Below are 25043 nucleotides of genomic sequence, written 5' to 3' on the forward strand. Positions count from 1 at the left end.
AGGACACCTTGAGGTAGACACCGATTTTGACGAGCCTTGGCACGCTGGATCTATGTCGAAAATTATTAAAAATTTCATAGTGGTCGTGGGGTTTTAATGGATAAAAATCCCACACTACCCTGGTTCCCCTGGGAGATTCCCCTCTGAAGGAGTTGGGGTGTCCTTTGAAGATTTCCTCAAGTTAAAAAAAATTTATAAAAAAAATAATTAATTAAAAAAATTGTATAAAGTTTCTTTGTAACATGGAGACATCTTGAAAAGGCACCCCGACGCCTCCAGAAGGGAATCACTACGCCAGGGTAGTGTGGGATTTTTACCCACTAAAACCCCACACGGCCACTATGAAATTTTTAATAATTTCTATGTGAATGTCTCTATTATTAAGGCCCATTGGTAGAAACGCTCGGACACCTATTTACTTATTGCAGGTGCCGCGATCAGAATTGAAGGGGCTAGGCAAGAGAAAAGTGAGAAAACTATTTTCATTTCTAAAACTGTATTCTATTTTTTTTAGCTATTCCAGCCCTTTCAGGTTTAAGCCGCGGATCAACCTGGAAACTAAGCTAAGCTAAGCTAAGCTGGCTGTGCTATAAAACATAAAACCCATAGCACAGCTTAGCTTAGCTTTAGGTGCAAACGGTGCCATAAGGGTGTATCGAAGGTACTTTTTTAAAACTTATCACAGCAAAGCTTAGCTTAGCTTTCAGGTGGATTTCCGGCTTTACTTGTAGCGTCTGCACCCCCCTAAAGTGCCCTGAACTGTTACCAGACAGAAGCAGAGAAGAGGCTTATGGAAGAGAAAGCTGGTGTTGATGGATTACCAGTGCCAGAAACTTCAACGAGAGATCCTCTTCGGGCATAGTGGCGTCGGAGAGGACCATAGGGAATTGGTCCATTTTATGCACCGTCGCTGGATCATTGGGAAGCTTGGCGATGGATCCAGCCGAGCTGGAGCCGACGCTGTTGGATCGATTCGAGCCCGTCGAGGTGCTCCTTCGCCATTGACGGAATGCGTTGTAGGTGCCTCCTGACGAGGCATCCTTCTGCCTTCGGCGCTCCTTGTGGGTGGAGTTATGGTTGATCCGCGTCTGCTCTTTGTTCGAGGGCTGTAACCAAAGAAATCTACTAAGAATTTAATCCAGCCGACGCAACTGCGCTTGCTCACGAAACGACTATCCATAGATTAAAATACTCGGGCTAGGGTTGCTCATATTTCGATGTGCATCACCAGCGTGACTGAAGTGCAATGCTGCTTTGATATGCGTCGTATATGTCGGGCTGTTATTTATTTAATATATCAGGGATGTCATAGAAGAATTCACCATGAGGGCAAATATCTTTTTGGGGTGCAACAGTAATTAGAAATTTATTGTCAGTTAATCTTTATATTGGACATATGAATTGGTCGAATGCATTTCAGGGGGATTGATAATGCTACTTTGTAATCGATTTCACTCGTTCCACTTTATTTCACCGTTAACTATTTTATTTTTAGTAATGTATAAACATTTCTTTTTTTACACCTAAAAGGATCTAATAACCCTCTAGGAACAAATAGAAATAAATATAAAATTCCTTTTCATTTATATTTTACAATAATTGAAGATATTTTGGGATTCGTTTTACTTATAATCATTCATTTTTGAAATTATTATACAATATCCGTATAGTTTAGAAGACCCTGGCAATTTTATTTATGCAAATTCAATATCTACCCCTAGAGAAGGTTTCCTAAACCTAATTTAATATATAAATATATATAAATAAATAAGTTTTATATATATGAATATATATCCAAATTTATATATACATAAATTATTTATAAAAATGTGTATAAATATATATATAGGTATAGACACACATACCTATTAGATTATTAAATAAAAATTACACTCTAAGAAAATTAAATATACAATAATACATATAAAAAATATAAAAATGAAAAATTTCCTAAACTACAGTTTAATTTCCTAAACTATGTTGCTAAATAGTAGCTGAATATCACGGTGGAGTGGGTCAATAGAGGGCGGCCACGTTGAGGATTAGACTAAATAGGTAAATATGTGTTTATATCGGTTGAGAGGGTAATTCGATTTAAGTTGCACATATCACAGAATAAATAGAAGGAAACCTTATCTTATTGATTTTCCGACGTATGTTTAGTTGTTTAAACTATTGCAATCGCAAAGATGTCTGGCTCGAAAGGCGAAAAGTGACATTGGACTTGAATGTATCGCGTGATTGGTACTTGTAGAGATTGAAAAATTATTGTTTTTGTTTGTCTGAACTATATATTCTTGTAACAGACATTTTGCCCCACAGTTGAAGATGCTCTTTATGAGACGTGTTGGATGTATAGTGTCTGCCGTGAGTGCATGCTGGAATGTAAAGGTCAAAATTGAATCAACATTCAAAGAGCAGATACTGTGATTATGGTTTATTGTTTAGAGAAGGAAAGATGTTCCTTTTCTGGTCGAGCCGAGCGGGCACCGATATTCGTTCTCTTGGCTCTCGTTGGGGCCATTCCTTCTTAGCGACTTGTCTGTTACAGACACGTATTCCAAGCTCTTTCTTATTTAAAGATTGTGATAACAAAAGACTTGTTTTAATTGATCACCTACCCGAAACACCAATAAGATGAATAATCTTTCGTATTCCTCATTTTATAAGCTGGATCGTGTGTGCAATCTTTATATATTGGAATGTGAACAAATGGCAACCTTATCTACAATTCTTAATAAATTAAATATTAAGACATTAAGCAATAGAAGAAAGGTGTTCGAGATAATGTTTGTACGCAAAATCGTCAAAGGTGTTATACCTCGCCCCGCGATTATGCAATTGTTCTCGCTAAAGGAGCCTTTTAGGGGCTTAAGAAATCACGTTACAGGGCTTCGTTTACTTGCTCACATTCCTATGCACCCCAGAGCCTAAAAGTAATGATGCCCCAAAAGTGTGCTAAACACATTCTCAGGCCCTCAACTTGTCAGCAAGACACTCGCGCCAAGTTAAGCAGAAACCTTTCAACCCTCAAATACCAAAAAAAAATAGTTAAACACAATGCGGGATCCCATAATTTATTGATCTTCATTTCGCAAAAAAACTACCAAGTTCCATTTCAGGTATTAAAAAAGAAAAACTCCAGAGAATTTAGAATAATATTAATTACACTACTCGCTGTTAAATATCCCCTTGTAAAAACCATAGCAAGAAATAAAATATACCCAGTGGAAATAAAAGCTACTTTTCTTTAACAATTAAAATCTTCTGCATAAACTTAGCCCACTTAAGGGCCCCATTATAATTATCCTCTCCTACTTTAACACATCGACACATGTCTGCAATGCACGATGCACCCGCCAGCCTCGAGCGTTTCGTAATCGAGCCGAGCACGTGAATTAATTAGAGCAGTAAGGATTCCTCGCTCGAAGGTGAGGGCGGCGTATTTGCGCACGTGAAGCAGCGCGTGCGACGGAATCGAAATCCAGCGGGTAAGGGTCGTTTAATTGAGTTTAGCGAGTTAACCGAGCGCGGCTCGTGCTAATTGGTGCGTCGCGGCTGCCACTTGATCTGATCGCAACGCGTCATGTGCGTTCCTTGGATATGTATCTACACGCGTGCTCAACGGTCACGACTAGGCCAATTAGACAGTGCACGCGTAACGATTCAGATAATTGTGTATAGGCACGAGTGAGACGGAGCAACCACGAACGCGATACGAACCATGGGCAAATTAGCTCGCGTCGTTAGTCCGGCTTTGACAAGCTCAATTTTCTCGCAAAATGTTAAACAGTTCGTCCTACGCGCCCGACACTTTATTATACAATTATGCTTAGGCTTGTTAACAGTGGTTAACACTGCAGCCAAGCAATTTACTCTATCAACATTACTAATAAAAGTCTGTGGAAAGAGCAGATGTCTGGCATTAGCTGAATAAAAAATTATTTAAACAACGGGTGAAATAAATTGTAATTTATTTCAACTTCGGATTATTTGGCGAATAAAGATAATTTTTTTATTCGCCGAGCGTTTCAACCGCAGCGTCGAATACATTTTTCAACTTTAAATTTACTCGACACATGGCGAATAATTTTTTTAACTTTTATTCGTTGTCAGATTTTTGCCCCTCTCCGATAAATAAAGAGTTGCGTAGATCGCCTGTATATTCGTATTCAGTAACAAAGACGATTAGAATGGATAACAAATATTGAAAACACACAAAATTGGCAACCCTTCGAATGGAAGTTCTCATTTCTCGGAAAAGAATTTGTTAGTTTTCTGTGTCGCGAGACTCGAATGTTGCAAATAATGACTTCATTCTAGTTCATGCGATAACCACGCTTATGTAGGTTAAGAAAATTTTTGTGTTCTTTGTTTTAGATAACTACGCCAGACAGAATCACGGTCGTCAGCGTGAAAGATTCTTTTAAAACTCTCTTACTTAGATACTACCGCTATAACTTCGAACAAGATGATTATTATCGTATAAAAAAAATAGACCACATTCCTCGAATGCCAGTTAATAAATGCGCAACGTTTGGAATTCTAATACCCGATAGTTTTCTTTTAAAAAAATCCCCAAAATTGGCCTGATTTTCAGAGCGTCGAACTGGGGAGACCCCTTGAGAAGAATAATAAAAAATACATTGCCTGCATCAACTACGCGTAAAAGTTGAGCCCAGTCGGTGACTATAAATCGCATGTACTCTGATAGTTAATCGAACAATCGCTGGACGTCTGTGAACCAATGCGAGCTACACTTCCTCAGCGACGAAGGACGGTTTCATCATTATTGCTGTTATTATTGTTATTATTAGTGGCACGTTATTATCGCGAAAGGCGTGATTGGATGGAATTCGATTTCGCGATACGCCGTTCATTTTAATCGGCTCGGCAAGGTCCGAACGTGAGGACATCGCGGAATCGAGTTCGCAGCTTCTCCGTCTGGGATTTCGGTCGCGCCTTTTATCGTCGTTGTAATTCGCCTCGCTCGTATCACGCAGGTGAGCAAGGTCGATTAACAGCTCTGCGAGCCAGCCGGTGGGTTTGATCGTGGTAAACAATACGGGCGCCACTTGTTGGATCAAACGGAATGGTACCGTGCAGTTCCTATCGGAACAATTACCGCTGCGACGACAGTCGTAACAATTGCCAGGGAGCTGATCAGGGATCGTGCAACTAGGTAGGCGCTCGATTGCTCGTACGACGAATCTTGAACAGAGGAAGCTGTTCGGGGTTTAGGGGTTGCTAGAATGGGCTAGTCATACCGGTGTCATTAAATCCTAAGTAGTGTTAAGTTAGTTATGCAGATATATGAAAATGTGGGATTCAAACATTCTTTTGAGCAACACCGAATGTTTTTATTTTAATTTAGTTATTTTAAGTTGCATCAACTGCTCTAAACTGGGTCATTAGCGACTCGATCTGTAGTAATACACTGCGTTGCAGCGATAAGATTTACTTGTCGTTTCAAGTCTCCTGCGGCAGGTATTTGGAATATATCGCAATGTTTTCGGTTTCTGAGTGCTTTGATGAAGTAAACAGAATTATTAGGATACTTTTAGGGAAGGCTGCAACTACGTTTTGTATTAAATTATGGAATTTTACCTCGGATTCAAAAGGATACGACTTGCGCCAGTTTCGCGAGTTAGCCTGGACTTTACTGTATTTAGTAGGGCGCAGTAAGTTGCTGCATAAATAACCCAGGTGGAATTAGCAATTGTATCACCAGTCCAGCAAATTTAACGATGCGTGACTAATAGGAGGCTCGTTATCCAACAGAGTTTAGTTGAAACTAAACTGCACTACTTCGTTGTAATTTTAGAGTTTAAATTTTGCCAGTGAAACATGCAGCTGATTAAAAGTTTAAAATTGCCTTCTGATGGGTTTGCAAATATCTCCTCAGTTTGGTGTTTCTTATCGACTACATTCTTATGCTCTTTCTCAATTTTCATTTACTAAATTTTAGTTTAGTTGCTGAGCTTATTTCCACTACGTGGTTGGACGTTTTAGGAAGCACGATGCACGCAGACTGATTGCGGGCAAATGTAGCGGCAGTTTCAGACAATAAAACTGTCGTTACTCAATCCCATTGCGCAATGCGCAGTATTTTTCAATTCCTGAAGCTTCAGCCTTGACGCCCAGCCGGAAGTCAAGATTTGTTATTTTTCCAGATCTCCACACGCATCGAACTTTCAAATAAACACGAAAGGTATCTGCATACCTTTCTGGCACGTATAATAAAATGTTTATTAATATTCGAAATTTATATTTCTCTATTTCTGAATTTCCGTCATTATTCAATTGCAAAGGTGATTTGTCGCGTTTTGTAGAGATAAGAAAGTTACTTCGAGGGTATGGATTCGTTATATTTCCCTCGCTGTAAATTTTTAGTAGCTGCATAAATTTGTGTCACTAAGTTTGCAACGTGAGTTTAATCAGTTCTTCTCTCTCGTGACGTTTCATATCATTATAATGTACCAAAGGGTTATTACCCGTAATAAATAAATAAATAAATAAATAATCAGGTATATGTACTTCTAAAATAAGGAAATAGTTCTAAGAAACGTACATCACATTTTTCGCAAAAAATTCCCGAAAATGACGTTCTTTTTCGTCTGCCAACTAGGCATGATTCCTTAAGCTAGGCGATTGTTGCTTATTCTTTATCAAATTACTAATCATTTCTCTTATTATATACACGTGCAATTTTGCCACTTTAATGCATAGATAATGATATTATTTTTACATTTTATGGCAGTGAATTTTTCAGATCCTTATAACTTGTATTCAATTTTGAAGCAATAAATTGTTTAACGACATTTCGATTTTGATAATGTTACTGTTACGTTTTATGATTGACTATATCGTTGGCAAGTCTTTGGTCACCAGGAAAACGTTTAAACCAGCAAAATCAGCAGTTGTAGGTATCTCAGAAAGAGGAAGCCTGCAGGTGTTAATAATAATTGAATTGCAGTTCGAAAACCACTTTTAAGATAACAAAGTAGAAGAAACGATTGTTATAAGTTAAAGTATATGCAAGTTGGACCATAAACATGTACTGTTTTCTATCTTATCAAACGCACCTGTAAGTGATTAAATACTTCTGAGCGGTAGTATATATGCAAAAGGAAAAGTAGTGATACGTTGCCTCCCTTCAAACTTTGAGGCCTCATGACTGACAAGGGGAGGTTTTTAGGTGTCCGCCTCTGATTACTTTGATTTTCGAATAGGTCTCAGAGGACCAAAAAATAACAAATACGTGTATCTCTTATTTAGACACGTTCGTATATTTAGGGGGGTGAAAGCAGCCCTCAAAGTTCATAAGAACAGGTATAAAAATAAATTCCTATTACCTATTCTTATGACACAGCTATACACAATGTTATAATAATCTTTAATGTAATAACAGGAACTTTTGTGCCTGTTCTTATGAACTTTGAGGGGTGCTTTCACCCCCTAACTATGGAAACGGGTAAAAATACAAAACACGTATTTATTATTTTTCGGTCCTCTAAAAACTATTCGAAAGCCAAGGCGGCAATAATTTTACTAGACTTAAGTTTCTCCAAAATACTGTAATTTCTCGAGAAATAAGCAATTAAAAAATTTCTCGAGAGGTTCTCGAGAAGGGAGACTAAGTTTCCTTACGCTTTATCCCACCCAACTGTCTTGTCATCTGTTATTTTTCATCCCACGAGATTAAATGAAGTTGGGAAGATCACCTTTGCAGAGATATGTAGCTCGTTAGGCAGCGCGATGAATAAATAAATCGTGCACCTTTATCCTTCGCTCGTATCGCGCGGGCAAGAGGAAAAAGAAGCTCGTGACTTGTTCGGTCGACGAATAGTGTCGTGTTTTACGAAGCATTGACGTCACCGGTGTATTCACATTGCATTGTTGCAGATAAGTCTCAATCGAGCACCGCTCTAGTTTTCACGTTTAACGACAGCCGCGAGACACAGAACAGCAGACTCGTTACAAGCGGCTCGATTAGAGATTTCGACGAGCAGATCTGTGGATCCACCATGGTTAGGAAATTGAACAGAAAATTATTCAGGAAAAAAGTCTGTTCTATAATGAGAACGAATTATTTCTAATTCATGAGAAAAGATTTCGAAATGAGTTTATTACTATATTGCGGAAATAAGAAAATGCCTATAGCACAGCACAAGCAAATCAAATGAAAAATGGGTGCAATGTACTGAACGCGAGGATTCATCGCATGAAGAATGCACCAGCCAAAACGTTTTCTATTCCTGCCACAATGGCGACACCGCATAATTGCTGATAAATTCCACTGCTTTTCATTTATTATTATAATTAAAATCAATAAATATTTTAATTTTGTAAAGTTAAATTCGTGCCACTATCGACTCCACGCAGTGTTACAACCGACCCGGGGTCAGGGACGGTTGTAACACTTTCTCCGCTTCTCATTCTTCATTAATAACCGGTATATTACTTGACATGCAGCGAAACTGTCGTGGCTCAAATAACGTCAGATAAGTAACATTTTCGTAAAAAAAAAACTGTCGTTGTAACTGTAATAGTCTTTGAATAATCGTATTCCAAAGTCGAAGTGTTACAACCGCTCCCGGTCTACCATACCCCACCTTTTCACTAAACACTTGCAACTTACTCAGCACACCGTTCGTCATCTGCGTAACTACAGTGGTTCGTTTCTACGAAACAAGGAGTTATTTTAATCGCACCAAGCCGTGCCTCGTAAAACGTAAACAAATGTATAGCGAAGAAAGTCATGCACGAACGGTGAATCTCGCAGTGGTGTTTTTTTTTTAAGGAGTAGTTCGCGTCGCCCTGAATAAAACGAACGAGAAAATTTTCGTCCGGACTAAATTCCGTTAACCAACGACAATGACCTCGGCTCGCGTGCGTCAATGCGCGCGCACGCGCGGAACGATTTGGTAAAAATGCGACCGTGGCTTGTCTCCTCCGTGAAAGCGTTGCAAATCATCGTGCAACCGGAGTGAACGCATTGTCCTCGTTGAATCACACCTCCGGTGTCGTCTCGTGGTTTTTAGGGCCCTTTCGGACGTCAGAGGCACGCACGGTTTCCTTTGTGGCGTAGAAGAGAAGCAACAAGCGATTCGCGTAACAGTTTAACACGCTCCACTGTCACGCGATGGTCCCACGCTTCCCGTTCACTCACATTTACTCAAATAGATATATATCGCTAGGAATAAGAATATTTTACTTAATGCTCTACACGTGATTCCTAATGATAGTAATACAGTACAGGTGTTTGCTGCTCGAGGGGTTTATTTATTGTAATCGAGGGAAATATTGTCGGCTTGCAGTGATGCTATGTTTTTTCAGGGCTGACAGTCTGCGCGGGGAACGCCCATGGGCGTTCAGCTACTGTGCTGCAGAGGTACGGCTAGAGGAGTCCCGCACGCGGCGTACGGTGAGTGTTTAAATTTTGTAGCGGTCAAAGTTAACCCTTTGTAGCGTAGTGTAACACCCGTGTTAGACGAATTGAAAAGATCGTGCTCGCCATTTTAAAGCGTTACTTTACCATTACTATACGTAACAAGTGTCCTTAGAGCAGAAACACTTCTGTAGAAATTCTACTGCGATCACGGTCTTGTGTTATTGATTGCAAGTCTTAGTTTCGCGAGGACCACTGAAAGCACCAGGTAAATGCTATGTTTTTCTCTCAGCTATTTCGGTTTTCCTTTTTGAATAAATTTTGCAAAACCAAGTATTAGCTTAATATTATAATATATAGGTAACTTTATGCATGGTGTAACTGGTCTTATATCCATATTTTTTTAATTTATGTAAAAAAATTGTTACACTAGGAATTTTTTGCTCAACAGACTTCAAAAAGACAGAGGTTCTCAGTTCGAGGTGTTTGTATGTATGTTATACGTATCATGTTTGTCCGCGAATTTCTTCGCAACTACTGAACCGATTTTGGCGAAACTTGTCGCATTTAGTTTGGCTTCGATCAACTTAGCTAATGGAGAAAGAATTGTCCAAATCGGTCCAATAGTTTTGAAGTTACACACAAAAATAAGACACCTGTTAAAAAATTAAAACCTACTTCAAACAAATAAAAATGCCCTGAAAAGTGAAAAATAAGTTTTTTCCTGATTTAATCTATGACTCTCGATTATTTTTAAGTCGGCGCCAGATTTATACAGTGCAAATGGTTAGGCGACATAAAAAAAATTGAGAATCATAGATTAAATAAGGAAAAAACTTATTTTTCACTTTTCTGGGCATTTTTATTTGTTTGAAGTCGGTTTTAAATTTTTTTTAAATTTTTTATTTTTACAATGAAGTGTGGCCAAAAATGCGCAGATAAGAATTTTTCTGAAGGAAATAAAAAAATCATGATACTAAGAGTATTAAGGTTAATGTCCCAATTTCTGTTCATGTTCCCATTTCTGGTCATTTCGTATTTTTCTTATTATTATATGCGTTACGTTTGTACTATAATTGCAACAAAATAATTCTAAACTATTTAAACATTTACGCGAGTGTTGCACGAGCTTGGGGCAACACATACATCGCTATTTTTCATGAGCAGAAATACGGACATTTAGAGCGTTATATATTTAATTAGAAATTACTAATAGTTAACAATCTTGAAAAATCTTTCTTAAATACTTTTTGAATCCGTTGATTTATTATTAAAGAATTAATCAATTATTCTGCAAATTTTGATCACAAACAAATTTTGTACACCTTCTTTATGACGAGTTATCTGTTAAATGAGTAGAAATTGGGACATTCACCTTAATGGCTGCATGTCGCGGAGCAAAAACTCTCAAACTGTTATCCTTACTTGCAATTAGTCTTAAAACTCTTGAATCTAATATTATCGGTGCATCCTTGCCAATATGCTGCTCACTGACAGTGTCTCGGTTGAAAAGGGCCATTATCTGTCGTCGCAAATCACGAGGGCAGGCTAAGCCTTTTTTAGCAATCCTCGTTGGGTCCCGTATAAAATAAATAACATCGATCGAGCAAGGTTGCCCGACGAATTTGTATGCCGAGGAGTAACGGAAATTCGCGGATGTCCTGTGTCGCTAAATTGAAATTCGATTTTGTACCGCGCGTGTTATTGACACGTTCGAGGTCGTGCGAAATTCAACGCTCCCGTTGGAATGGTAGAGAAAGCCCGAGTGTCCAAGATTATACTTCGATAATCACTGGCTGAAAATTAATTACCTTCTTCTTCATTTTATCCTAATTTCGAAACGCTGACTTTGCTTGTTTAATTAGCGGGAGGTGTTGCCTCTGGTAATTACTTTTGATCGTCGGTGACAAATCATTTAAGGCAAATTGTGGCTCCAAACAAAATATATAATTTTCATAATTTATATTTTTTATATAATTGTAATCATATATGTGCCGGCGATTATCAAAGTGGTGTAAGTCAGAAATGCTTTTATATTTAGTCATATGAGGAAATTCTTCTAAGGCAGTCATTTACGCCGGTATCAAAATTATTTCTTCCTTCCTAGTATATTTTAATAAAAGCTTGTTTTAAAAAAAATATTATAAATTATTTCATGCTTTTTAGTGAAAAACTTTGTATTGTCATCGTAACTGCGTGTGTGTGCAAAGTTTCGAGCCAATCGGATATGTGGAAGTGGGTCAGAATTAGCTTCCAAGATTTCACCCTAATAAACTAACTAACGAACTCACAAGTGAAGCTAAATAAAAGCTTGTAAAAAACGAGGATAAGATAAAGAGCGAGTATGTATCATATGACAACGGAAAGCCAGTTTTTCTCGAGTAGAATAACACGGAAATTAAATGCCAGACCGACGTCAATGGCATGATGCATGAGTACCTGTTATACTGTTTGCTTGCTTGTCACTTGGAGGTAATCGAGGGCTCTAAAATGTCGACAGATAATCCCCCCCGTAGACGTGACCCCACAGGAAAAAAACAATTTATAAATCAAGCCTGACTTTAATTTATAGTAGGTACCGTCAACGGAAAGCGACTCGATCACGTGTCCACGGCTCTTTTTTTTAGCGAAACGATCGAATTTAATGAGTAGCCTGTATTATCTAATTTTTTCGATTAATTTGTTGAACCCTCAGGCATTCCATTTCTCAGTTACTACACAACACGGACGAATAAAAATATAACTTCTGCAAGACAATAAAGGGAATGAAATTTTCTGCGATTTTGTGCTCGTGCAGAATTCTGAATTTTTACTGGAATAATAATCGAATTTTAAGCGCTCCGGCCAGTATTGTTATTATGCTGCTGTCGCGAAAGATAATCTGGAGAAAATTGTTGATGGTCAATAATTTTTCACAGGGTGCGAAACTCTATGATTTCACTTTTAATGTTTCTCAGGAAATCTTAATGAAATAACTGGGAGAAATGATTTTTTTTTAAATTAGAGGGAGGGAATTGTTAGTACAGATCTGACAAAGAATTTTTTTTTAGAAAATTCAGACTAGATGAACTAAATACAATGGAAGTGTTAGCAATAATGAAAGTTTCAAACCATTAATAGAAAAATCGGCAGACAATAATAATAATAATAATAATAATAATAATAATAATAATAATAATGATAATAATAATCAAAATAATGATAATAATGATAATAATAATAATAATAATAATGATAATAATGATAATAATAATAATAATAAAATAATAATAACACCGAGCTGAAGCTCGTGAAAAATTTAATAATAATAATAATAATAATAATAATAAAAAAAATTTTTTGTTTCTTTTAGTGAAAATAGTCATTCATCTGGATTAGTCAGGCATAATGAGCTGAGGCACATTTCGTGATCCCAGAGTTTACCGTTCGAAAGTTTTTAGACGACAAACACACAAACATAAACTTTCTGCTTTTTATATTACGATTGTAACGAATGCTACGGGCGAGCTAAGCTTGGACTAGGAATTTGTGAACACCTTGTAGAAGTTGGGAAAATATTTCGGGGGCCGGGGACCATTGTGAATCACAATCATTCGCGTGATCTTCATACGAAGAATGACATTTATAGAATATTCCTCCCGCTTTCATATTCAAGTCACACAATCGTGCAATGCAACATTGCTCATACTCGTGATTAATATTGCCACGTTACGTAACCGAAACCGCTGTTGTTTATCAATGAAGCCTCTGTCCTTCCAATTATCCGACGTTAAACAAATAATCAATATTGTCGTTTCTGACACTTCCGAGCTGGCACCTCGTTAGCACCAAGTTGCAGTTATTTTTTATTAAACTGTGATATCAAGGAGGTGAAGCTTTAACATTCAAACGTATAAATAACTTTGAATTAAAAGAACTGCGATTATTTATCAAATTGACGATTGTAGTCGATTTACTGTGCACATCCCTATAGAATCTAATTATACCATTTCTCTCTTTTTTTAGGATCACTTTAAGGATCAGGGGGACTTCCGCAGAGTGTCTGTGTCATCACAGAGGCACAAACATTGTGACTTAAATTCACACATTTACAATTATATTTTGGAGATATAAAAAATACATTTATGTACAGCAAGGAATAATAGACAATTAAGAAAAAAAACATTAAAATCCGTATGTTAGTTCTTGAGTAAAAAATTCATGAAAATGCTGGTGACGATGCCTTCGCTTTGACTGCCTTTGTCCTCGTGTATTCTTATCTTGAGCTCTCCGAAATTCACACCGACGGCACACATTCTTACCACGCGCTCCGGTCACCCAAATCCTCCACGTGCATTCGAAGAAATCATTCAAGCCTTACACCCCTGACACATTCGATATCTACTCTACCATAAACATCTGCTGTCGGTCCCAATCGCTCAGTTTCAAACATACTTTATCAACCGACGAGCCTTCGCACTACCACAATTCAACAAATATTTCTGAGTCACCTAAACTCGAGGACGTTGAAACGAGTAGCTTTTATAAAAATCCTAATAATCCCTTTGTACTAATCGGAGTTTGAACAAATTCTAATAATCTAAAAGCCTGTGTTTAATCGAGCGCGCAAATGTTTTTACAGCACATTAAAATTCTCGCCGAAACAGCAGCACCCTTGCCATAATTATTTTGCGCGCGCGCGGAATCATCATCGGCGGTCGTGTTTATAAACAGTTAAATCAACAAACGGTAGAAGGAAGGTGATTCTAAAAATACCCGGCCATCTACGTGGCTCCGTGTATCTAATTAATACTCGATTAGCATAAATAGTTTCGTGGAAAAATCGTGAGAATTCCTCGCACGCGACTACCTCTCGGTCTCACTTCTGCCGGAGACTTAGTCATTTTCAGAATTCATAGCAGTTTTTTGAGGACGTAACTTGAGCAGAGATAAAGAAGAGAGGACCCACCGTTCATCAGCGCTACGCGTTTCATCATTTCCGAGAATTACTGAGGATTTGCAGAATGATACTTTCGTCCCATTGCTATTCCATGTTGCTACTGGACGAGTGACCTGTGGGCCATCTGCGACCAGTTTTTTTAATAGTCCACCGTTGTCACAGAGATCGTTGGTCTCTGCGGGTGACTTCTTTGCCTCGGTTGCCTGATGGAACCGTTGTTACGAGGTAGAGAAGGCACTCGTGTGGCTTTCTCAGTAACTTCAGAATTTATTGTAGATAGACATTGTTTGTTTTTATTGTTTTCCTGTGTTTTAAGCAGGATGGCGTTTCAAGCTTATTTTTGCTTATATTGCCCAAGAACTATAGTCCCATTTTTTTTTGTTCCCCCCTCTCTCCTTTGGGTCCCAGCGTGACCCATTGCATGCCCCACAAACGCTACGTCTACGCAAGCGACAAGTGTCTACGCTCGAAACTGTGTCACGCTGCCTCCAGCTATTTCTCACAGACTTGTATCAGGATGCAGTGACGTGTTGATATCGATCTTCGAAAGGGGCCGATCAATTCACGGCGATTTAAAGACGACTAGGTATGTTGTAACAGGCTTTATAAGTCACATTGTTTCGCGAAACAAGTGGAGTGTAAGGCTAGTATCGAATCGGGAAGCAGTCACGAAGAACGACGAATGGAAATCGTATTAGGATCAGTTTACACTAGCAGCTGACAAGGGAACATCCTGAACCCGGAAATTCAAAAAATTCTGAAACTGAATACGTAGGGGATTTCCTCCTGATTACAACGCAGTGTTTGTTTGCTGCCCAAATTCACTCTAAGGGGGTGAAATTGACCCCTGAAAATCCGATTATTTTCCGATTTTGTGTTATAACTCCTGAACTGTAAAATAATTTTCTCACCAAATGATAGGTTTGATTAACCCTTCGTTGACACTCTGTGTCTTTTATGTGTAAAATAAATACCTCTTTTCCAAAGCCGACTTACAAACTATTTTTTCTCTGAAAATATTATATCTGAACAATAACTCTGCAGATTTTTAGCTTCTAATATTGGAATTTGTAAAAGTTACAATTTTTTGAATATTTTCATCGTGTTTTCTCGACAAAATGTAATCTAGATTTTTATTTACAAAAACTGTGATGAAATTTAAATAAAAAAACTATTGGAATACATTTTACAGACCTTAAAATTGACCCATGATTTTTTTCATAATGATTGGATTCTTCAGATAAGAATGGCAGTCGTTTAAAAATTGTTCGAGTGAATTTGGGCAGCAAACAAAAATTGCGTTGTAATCAGAAGGAAATCCCCTACATAGTTACAAAGTTTCAGAATTTTTTGAATTTTCGGTTTCGAAATCTTCCCTTGTGAGTAGCGAGCCGAAAATCGGACCGTAATCGTTAACGTCATGCTCCTGTGTGTGCGTAACTTAACAATCCTCTTGCCATAATTAAATATTTCCACAGGGGTCTCTCTAGTGTGGCGACTTAAAAATACAGGGTTTTTTTCGGAATTTATTTCTAAGAAATTAATTTGTCTATCCACTTAAAATTTTGTTCATTGCATGTACTATATTTGAAGAATATCACCTATTTTTTTAAGCAAGAATAACGATTTTATTAAAAGGTATAAATGAGTGAAAGGAATTTCCAAAATTGCGATCTCAAAAAAATATCTGGAGCAAAACTAGAAATTTTTCTTTGGAACCCCCATTTTGTTATTTTATCATGGCAGCTAATCTTGAAAAGCTGTTCCTTTCATTCATATATAACTTTCAATAAAATTATTAGTTTTACTTGAAAAAAATAGGCGATGTTCTTCAAACATAGTACAAGCAATGGACGAAGTTTTAAGTCGATAAACGAAGTAACTTCTTAGAAATAAATTCCGAGAAACGCTACATTTTTAAACCACCACACTAGGGATTATTTCCTAAAACCTGTATCGCTGTTCCGAAAGGTCTGTAAAAGGCCAGCGCGCCGTATTATTCGACAGTAGTTTAAATTCCATACCATTTCAGTTGCAATGTTTACTCCTTTAATTTCATTACAAGTCTCAGGGTCACAACTACTTATCACAGCGTAAAACCTCATTAAAAAGTCAAAGTTGCACCCAGAGACCTCTCCTTGCCAGTCTCGTTTTAGTTTAGTTGTAATTCGTTACCAGGTTAGTGGTAAATAAGAATTCAGCTCAGTGGAACGAAGTGCTTTTGCATCAGCCTTCGTCCCTGGATAAATCGGTTCTACACACGAAGCAGACTTTTACTAAAAAAAAAAAAAAAAAAAAAAAACGGAGCCTTGAACGAAAAATATTGAATACTAATAAACGTTTACAAAAGAGTGCGTTGAACTATTAGAATTCTAATGAATTCTAAGGTCGGTGCCAGTGCCTATCGATTTTTATATTTCGATCTTTTCTTTACATTCTCCTTAAACAAAAGAGTGGAGGTGTAATATTGTTCGTCATGGTTAATTCTCAAATCCAAATTAAATATCTGCTGGGACCAGCGGCCGTGGCCGTGATGGAAACACCGGTTCCCGTAAGATCACCGAAGTTAAACATCACGGGGCGGCGTACTGGGGGAAAGATGGGTGACCGGACCACTTTGTCTCCCGGTGCGTCGCTGCTGCTGGGACCCGAAGGAGAGAGGAGGGAAAAAGGAAAAAATGGGACTCTATCGTTCGTTGGGCAATATAAGCAAAAAATGCTTGAAAAACAAAAAATACAAATACAATATCTGCTAGGATAAAGCGATAGCGTTTTCATCGTGCGTTTCAGGCGCGAAGCGGAACATTTGTTTCTCATTAAATCGGTTACGTTCGAACCGGAAGCAATTCATAGCCGCGGGGTGAAGATAACAAACGAAATTCGATTGTCTGACACGTGGATCGATTTCAAATCGCCTTGGTTATTCGCGAATTTATTCCAGTCACTTCGATTACTTTAATCGCGTTATTTGCATTCCGCTTGAGTGTATTATTATCGCAGGCAAGAGGAGTAGGACGTTGCAAATGAATATCGTCTTTGGTGGCACGGTTAAAGCGATCTATAAATAACTCATTAAAAAATGAACAACATTAAAGGTAACTAGTAACGAATTAGAGCCGGGCCAGGTTAGCTATTTTATCGAATGAATTAGAAATTTGGAAGAAGGAGTCGTATAAGAGGCTGCAACGCTTAACACTCGCATGTTTTCAAGAATGTGGTAATTGCAACCCGTGTGGTTATTGGAATTACTACATTCTCCTTGATTGACGTCGACGGTTACGTAGTAACAGTACAGCACGAGCCTCGATTTCCTCGCTGTGTTTATGTTGCAAGGTTTAAAAAAGACACGAGAGCACTCCCACACCTTCCAGGTATTAACCATTGATTTAAAAAAAAAAGAAGCACATTTGTTCTTACTTATACTGGATTTTGAATAAAAAATATCGTTGGTGAAATTTTTCGAGAATATCAATCGCGAGTGCACAAGGATCCTTAAGAAACAGTTGTTTGTTAATTAAGATTATTCCACTGTTACCCAATATGATTAAACGTACTCAAACTTGATAAGATAATCAAGATAATGTGTTTCAATTTAAACGTTTGAGTGTTGGGGTAGGTTTCGTCTGCTGAGGCAGAGAAATCTTTTGGTTTCGGTTTCGTTCCGTTACCAAAAATAATTGGCCATTTTGCGTCCACACTTTATTAGAAAAATGTAATGGTTGTTTAGTTTTTGTCAGTTTTTTTTTTAAGTTTTATGCTTACTTATTCTATACATATACTATATATTTTCAAACCTATCAGCTGGAGAAAATGAAGATGGATCTCTGTTTTCGATATTTAACGATGCATCCGCAGAGGCACAAAGTAGCGTGACATGAATCATGGAATTATAAAATAGCAATGTAGATTCAGGCATCCATATGCCTCGCTACTTTTAGCCCACAGTGTAGATACGTCCCTGACTCGTTCGACCTCCTGTTACGTGGACTACGCCAAGCGTATCTTTCACGTCATAGGAATTATTTTATACCATATTCATAGGTACGGGTATGGGCACCAGAATTGTCTTCCGATACTAGCCTAAGACTCATTCTTTTTAAATTGCTCCACGTATTTGGCTATCCGAACAGTATTTCGAATTATTGAGTCACTCCAATTTTTTTCTTGAATTCCTCGAATCTCTTTGAGACACATATTTGCCTCGAATATTTATTAATGTACTGGGAATATTTAAATACCTAGCTTTCTACTTGCTTTTTCCTGATGCCTGAAAAGCTCTAATTGGAATTATCGTGAAAATTTATCGGTTAGTTATAATAATATACATGGTGTTGATTTTATTTATTGCTCAAGAAACCACTGTCGCCCTTATTGTTATTTTAAATGCAACTAGTGAATTGGAGATTCAGTTACATGCAAAGGAAGAAGAAATTATAAACCTGAATAGCTGCTATGTCCTTGATATTTAAATGAGCTTTTTGTGTAATATTTAAGCAGATTATAATTATTCCCAACCACCTGCGATACGTTTGATGTGAACCGACTAGCAGTGGGAAGATAAATCGAGCACGAAGAAATATGTGAATCAAGACCATTCTTGTAGGAAAGTAGTCGACATAAAAAACGATTTCCATCAAAAGATATTTACGACATTATTTATGGGGTCATTGTTCTATAACTCGAATTAATCGACAGTAAATTAAGAAATATTCTCAGAGCTAAAAGAAAGAGAAACTGTTTCGTTTAAGGGGACCTTTCGGTCCAGAGCCCCCAAAAATAGGTGATCTTTAGGAATTAATTAAAGGAAAACTACTATATATAATTTAATGGGACTTTTTACATTGTATTAAGGATGTCTTAAATTATAGAAATATATTTTTTGTTTTATAATTAATCATTGCAGACGGCACTGGGGAGTGGTTAAATTCAAGGCGTGAAAAAATTGATGCAAATCGGTGGGACCTGCATCTCCAAAAGTTATTATCCGATTCGACTGAAACTTTTCTTATTTTGAAGAATATACTTCTGGCTAGGTGGGAAACCAGAAAAAGACAATAATGACATTTTTTTAGAAAATAACGACACTTGAAGTTTGAAATCCCTTTCCCCCTATATCTTTCGTCGTTTCAACGCCTTTGAAAATTATAAATATTCAATTTTTGTATTTTTTTCTGGTTTCCCTCCTAGCCAGAAGTATATTCTTCAAAATAAAAAAAGTTTCAGTCGAATCGGATAATAACTTTTGGAAATACAGGTCCCACCGTTTTGAGAACACTGTTTCGAGAAAAACGCGTTTAATTAAAGTTTTACTCTACTCAAATGCCTATAGCTTCGGGAATTTTACGAATTTCAACAAATCCCTTCAAACACGTATTCCTAAAAGGTTGAACATTCGAAAAGTGAAGTAAAAAAATCGACTTTTAGACCGGAGTAAAAAAATTTTGAGCCACATTAATCTATTGCGCCACAAGAAGAAACGAGAACGTTTCTTTCCTGCAGTAAGCAATTATGTGCACAGCTTCTGATCGATTTGAATCGTTTGAGATTTCACAAGAAATCGTTACAAGGGTAATCACAGACTCTTTTTACAACGATTTGATAAGCTTCTAAATTATATAGAAAGTGACGCAATTGTTAAGTAAGATACAAGAAGATACGAAATTTTAAAGATCGACTCTAACCAGCAAGAAATATATGAAGATTAAGTAAGAAATTAAGTGCAGTTCTAAGTTGGTAAATTTACAAGGAATTCCACGACCAAATTACTTCGATTAAATTAGTTCTTCGAGCTGGTGGATGTTCGCGGAAGGAACGAGCGGGAATGTGCGAATTCGCCGATTAAAGTTACATACTTTCACGTTGAAAATAGAAGCTGAGACGCAATTTTCATTTTTATCTTTGAAACGGAAACGAATCGTACGAGGTTAATGGCACAGCGTGATTTCTGCTCCAGATACAGGCGATCCTTGAATTTGTCACGGAGAATCGCCTTGAATTTATTCATCATCTGCCTTCGTCGAAGGTCGATCCTGTTCGAACTTCGCGAGGCCCCGTTTAAATCTTTTATTTCGGATCGAATTTAAACGGAGCTGGCCGACATATTCAACTGAACGACATTTACGATTACTAACAGCAGTGTTCCTTACTTGATATTGTGTGGAGGAAAGAATTTAAATACTCGTTAAAACCGCGGGACCGGTTTGCAAGGCCCAATTCAGCTTTAATAGAGATGCAACTTCTTAGATTTGCGTAATTGTATTTGATCGGCGACAGTTATGTGTTATTTAAGAGAAATTGGCCGTTCCACCCGAATTGTGGTCATAACGAAGATTTACTTCTTCTTACTATTAGTTAGTGCTGCAAAGTAAGTGGAAATCTTAGGCCCTTTTCATACGGGGCAGTTTTGGGTGTTTTTATCGTTTTTAAATTAGTAGGCAGGGTAAACCAACCAGTGAATGACCGAACTGTTGAATCTATGGACCTTTAACTTTCAATTTTGAGATTTATTATAATTTAACTAACTTTACTAACATATTTTTTTTTTTTAATGGAACTTACGACTGGTACGACAATTTACTATATAAACATCCATCAATGAGTAATATTTACAATTTCTCTGCAAAAGGAAGCGAAGAAAGTCAATTAAAAATATTATCAAATTAGGGATTTATCATAATTTAACTAACTTTACTAACCTATTTTATTTTTTTAGTGGAACCTACGACTAGTACGACAATTTACTATATAAACATCCATCAATGAGTAATATTTAAAATTTCTCTGAAAAAGGAAGCGAAGAAAGTCAATCCCAAAAACTTTCAATTTTGGGATTTATTATAATTCAACTAACCTTACTAACCTACTTGATATAATACTTAGGGCCAACAATGTCACTCGAAGAAAAAGCCATTCATATATCCTAATTACCCGAAGAAAATTGGCTTAAAAAAATTAATCTAACCACTCTTCAACCTCTGCCTGAAATATTCTTTTCGTATTCCTAATAGCAGGTGCTCGGCTTCTGGGAGACCACCCAGTATGTGCGCGATAAAAATGCAACAAGGTATATGAATGTTATATAAGTATTAAGTGAACCGGACCGTTATTTAAATTATATAAACGAACAGGGACACAACAAACTCCACGGCTGGAATTATAACGGCGAACTGAAAAAGTGACCGATGTTACCGTTAATGGCGCGCAGTGAATACGGATTAATGTTCAATCACAGAGTGGAGGGAGGCACGATTTTCACGACGACTACTCATTGAGATCGCATTCTGTGATAGGTCAACGATCGCTGGCTCGGGAAATAGATGTGTAATATCATTGCTTCTTAGCTCGATACCCAAGCTTTTCTAATTTCAGTCCCTGTTACTTTCACACTGTTTCAGAAGTGCAATGGACTTTCAGTGAGTTTTTAAATCACAAAGAAACTGACTCTAATGCTCGCGAAATGAAGGAAGAATTTTCCAAAATGACAAAGCTTATGTCCGAAAGCTTGAAACAGCATTGATTGAAGAAACGTTGTAAATAAAGATTCCTAATGATCTTAAACCGAGAGAAATTGCAGTTTCAGCTTCGAAGTATAAGCACAATAGTATCTGTTAAGCTCGTAACCACAATCCAAAATTTTGGACCCGTAGTGTGTGACTTTTCTGCTAACCAATTCGGAAATTCGGACTTCGAGGAGTGCATAGTTTCAGCAACGATTGCAGTGCTTCTTTATTTCAATAAATTTGAATACCTTACCGCGCGAAAAAGTGATTTAAATCTGTTTACTTCACTGGGACATGATTCCAAAGTTCTGAAAGGTAGCGTACGTGTTCATCGTACTCGAGCGGTGAAGTTGTTTGGTTTCTGAACTCTACAAGGTGCAATTACTCTTTCCCTAACATCTTCAACATTCTCCATGCACGTTTGATGCATAATGGTCTGTAAACATCTCCATAAATAGAAATCAATCAGAGATAGATCCGGTGATTCATTGCTACTAGAGGTTACTACATACCGAAGATAGAGAAAATACTAAGAAAAAAATCCTGCCAGTGAATATTACGATACAACTTCTAAACAACATTTAAGATTGCCCTAAATGTGATAAATTTCAGTGGCGCGTCGCGAAGTCGTTGGATTTATGTAAATATTAATAATAATATGATTATATAGCCCCGCGTAGATAAAACACCAGGTAACCTTGATATTTCTCGAAAAAAGGTACTTTCGAAATTTTTGTCACTTTACTTGTTTGCGCACCCGAAACAGATAGAATTTTGTTTACAACTATTTTTTGTTGCAATACTATAAATGTCTGATAAATCGCGCAAACTATCAAGGCGCCTCCAAAGCAACACAAATATTCGCGGCGTCGCTTTCGTATGGTATGGACGTTTGTCAAATTAAATACTATTAATAAAATAATGTAATTAAAACTACTGTGCTCTTGAAATATTTTTGTACCATTTGTATGCCTCGTGTTTGCAATAAATATTTCATAATTGCTACACAAATTATCAGATTCTCTCGATGTGCATTATCCTAACAGTACAGTACACAATTCACTGAGTCCCTCCACTAATAATAATTTCTTCGAAAAATTTGATTTAAGTAATCCGTTTCCAAGTAATCCACTAAATTGCTCCTATAAAATTTTAGGAATCGTGATCTATATTCCTATATATAGCTCTAGCTGACCCGTTACCCGGGAATTATTTATGATGTTTCCAAAATAACAAAACCTAAAAAAAATTGCCTATAACCTAATCTAGGACGTGCGTGATGTATATTCAAAATTTCATTGAAATCCGTTCAGCCGTTTAGGCGTGAAAGAAGGACAAACAAGCAGACAACGTTTCACTTTTATAAATCAGTAAGGATAATGATATACAGTATATAATATCTCTCATTTATATTATTATCGAGTGTTATTGCTTGTATCCTCCCTGATCTACTGTTTGGGTTCAGTGTCCACATAACCTGAGCGTCGATTGACAATAGATCCAATAATAAAAGCTTGGCAGTAAGTTCAACTAACCGACTGCTGGCCATGAGTGCTATTTCAAACGGAGTTCAACCGCCTTTCGAAAACTATTGTAGCATGCGTTACCGTATCTATCCTTAATAGCAAGCGTTGGTAAAAAAGTATTCTCTTTACTCGTACTTTCATTTCGATGCATAGAACAACCGAGTTACCACCAAGCCTCTCCGATTAATTCATTTGTATCAGCCAAACAGGTGGCATTTCGACGGGTTAACTCGTCGTCCTCGGTGAACAGGTTAATACCGACGACGCTATAGCCCCGAAAAATATTACGTCGCGCTGCAGACATCGATGTTTCTCGCGCTTCGATTAAGGTACAGAGGTGATCGATCCGCCGGTCGCGTTATTGACGCCGCGAATGGACCGACGCGACGCACGCGAGAAAAGTGGGAGCCGTGCAGTAAGTACTTATGAGTTTTGACACGCGTACCTTGAAGTGAGCCTGCAGAAGCCGCTCATATTGGTCGGCAGCACGGAGACAGAGCCTCGTGGTGAACGCTTCCATTCGTGCTGGCAGGGGCGCGTGGCAAACACTGCTTGACATTATTTCTCCGTTCGGGTTGGCACTCCTCCGGGACACGCACGGACGCACGTACGCATGCACGCACAGTGTGTACAAATAAAATCGTCACTCGCCACGCACCAACGGGCGCACTTGACTCGCGACGATCGTTTAGACGCCAGCTAACCTCAATCGACGCTGGCAAACTCGTACCCGTCCACCTTAGGCGTGGCCTCGGAACTGCTAGACTGCTACTCTGCCATAATCCCTCGAAGACCGTCCTTTGAACAAGCACCCTCCGCGCGCGCGCGCGCGATTGTAGCCAAGTGCAGCCGTCGCTACTCGTCTTTCTCCCTATTAATTCCGTAAACGTCCATAGAGGCCACTTTCAAATATCGCTGTCGCTTTCACGTCGTCGGAACTGACACTACTTCGCGCGGTACTTTCGAGCAGGAGCCGATTCCAGAGTTACGGATTTCACGGTGGTCTCGTTAAATCTCACTTTCCATCGCGCGGTCCGTTTTAACCGAAGCACTTGACACGCTACGACGATCTTACTTCGATTGTTGACCCGCGGTGCCGGCTATTGAATAATCGCCCAGCGAAAAGTCGATAGCCTTCGGAATTGAAGAAGCGTGCGAACACCGTTGACGATTGCGCGCGCACGCGGCACGTAAGGACTAGACTACTTTGCAGAGGCAATTGCACTTTGTATCGGGTGGGGTGATGAATCTCTGTCACGCGTTGGGCAATGCTTCCCTGTTCGTGTTTCCGTGTGATTGAATTTGTAAAACGTCCCAACCTCTCACCACCTCTCGCTGTCCCAAAGCAGACTGAGCGGCGGAGAGAGCTGCGTGTAGTTTTATCGTCTCGACGCGCCCCCCTCCATTCGGTGTCGACGTCCGAGGCTCGCTCGCGCGTGTGTGCACGCATGCCCGTGTGTACGTGCGGTTTTAGCCGGAGCCGCGAGCAGGGCTACTATGGATTCGGGTCGAAGCCCCTTTCTGCTGCGTTAGAACTGTAAGTATATAGAATTTTTTACGGTATTGAATAGAATAGAATAATAATAACGTGCACATGAATATTTCAAATTTTGTGAGTTATTTTCATACGACTTTTTAGTAAATGAATTTTTGTTTAATTAGCGGTTACTTAAACTGACGACACTTTA

At 38.2% G+C, this 25043-nt stretch overlaps 1 protein-coding gene across 2 annotated transcripts in view; it reads right to left on the bottom strand.

Moving 5' to 3' along the window:
- The window catches only part of Ip3k1 (inositol-trisphosphate 3-kinase-like protein), a 28881-nt gene extending 4159 nt beyond the window's left edge, over nucleotides 1-24722 (bottom strand). The window contains exons 1-2 of one of the 2 annotated variants that reach the window (XM_076818680.1): nucleotides 23801-24722; nucleotides 822-1122 (exon numbers count right to left, since the gene is read on the bottom strand). In XM_076818680.1, coding sequence (XP_076674795.1) covers nucleotides 822-1122; nucleotides 23801-23829 — 330 coding nt within the window. In that variant the 5' untranslated portion in view covers nucleotides 23830-24722. The remainder of the gene's footprint in view (nucleotides 1-821; nucleotides 1123-23800) is intronic. The other variant, XM_076818679.1, reaches the window with a different exon arrangement.
- Nucleotides 24723-25043: the final 321 nt, after the last annotated feature.

This window comes from Andrena cerasifolii, chromosome 8, assembly GCF_050908995.1.
Source record: "Andrena cerasifolii isolate SP2316 chromosome 8, iyAndCera1_principal, whole genome shotgun sequence".
Lineage (NCBI taxonomy): Eukaryota > Metazoa > Arthropoda > Insecta > Hymenoptera > Andrenidae > Andrena > Andrena cerasifolii.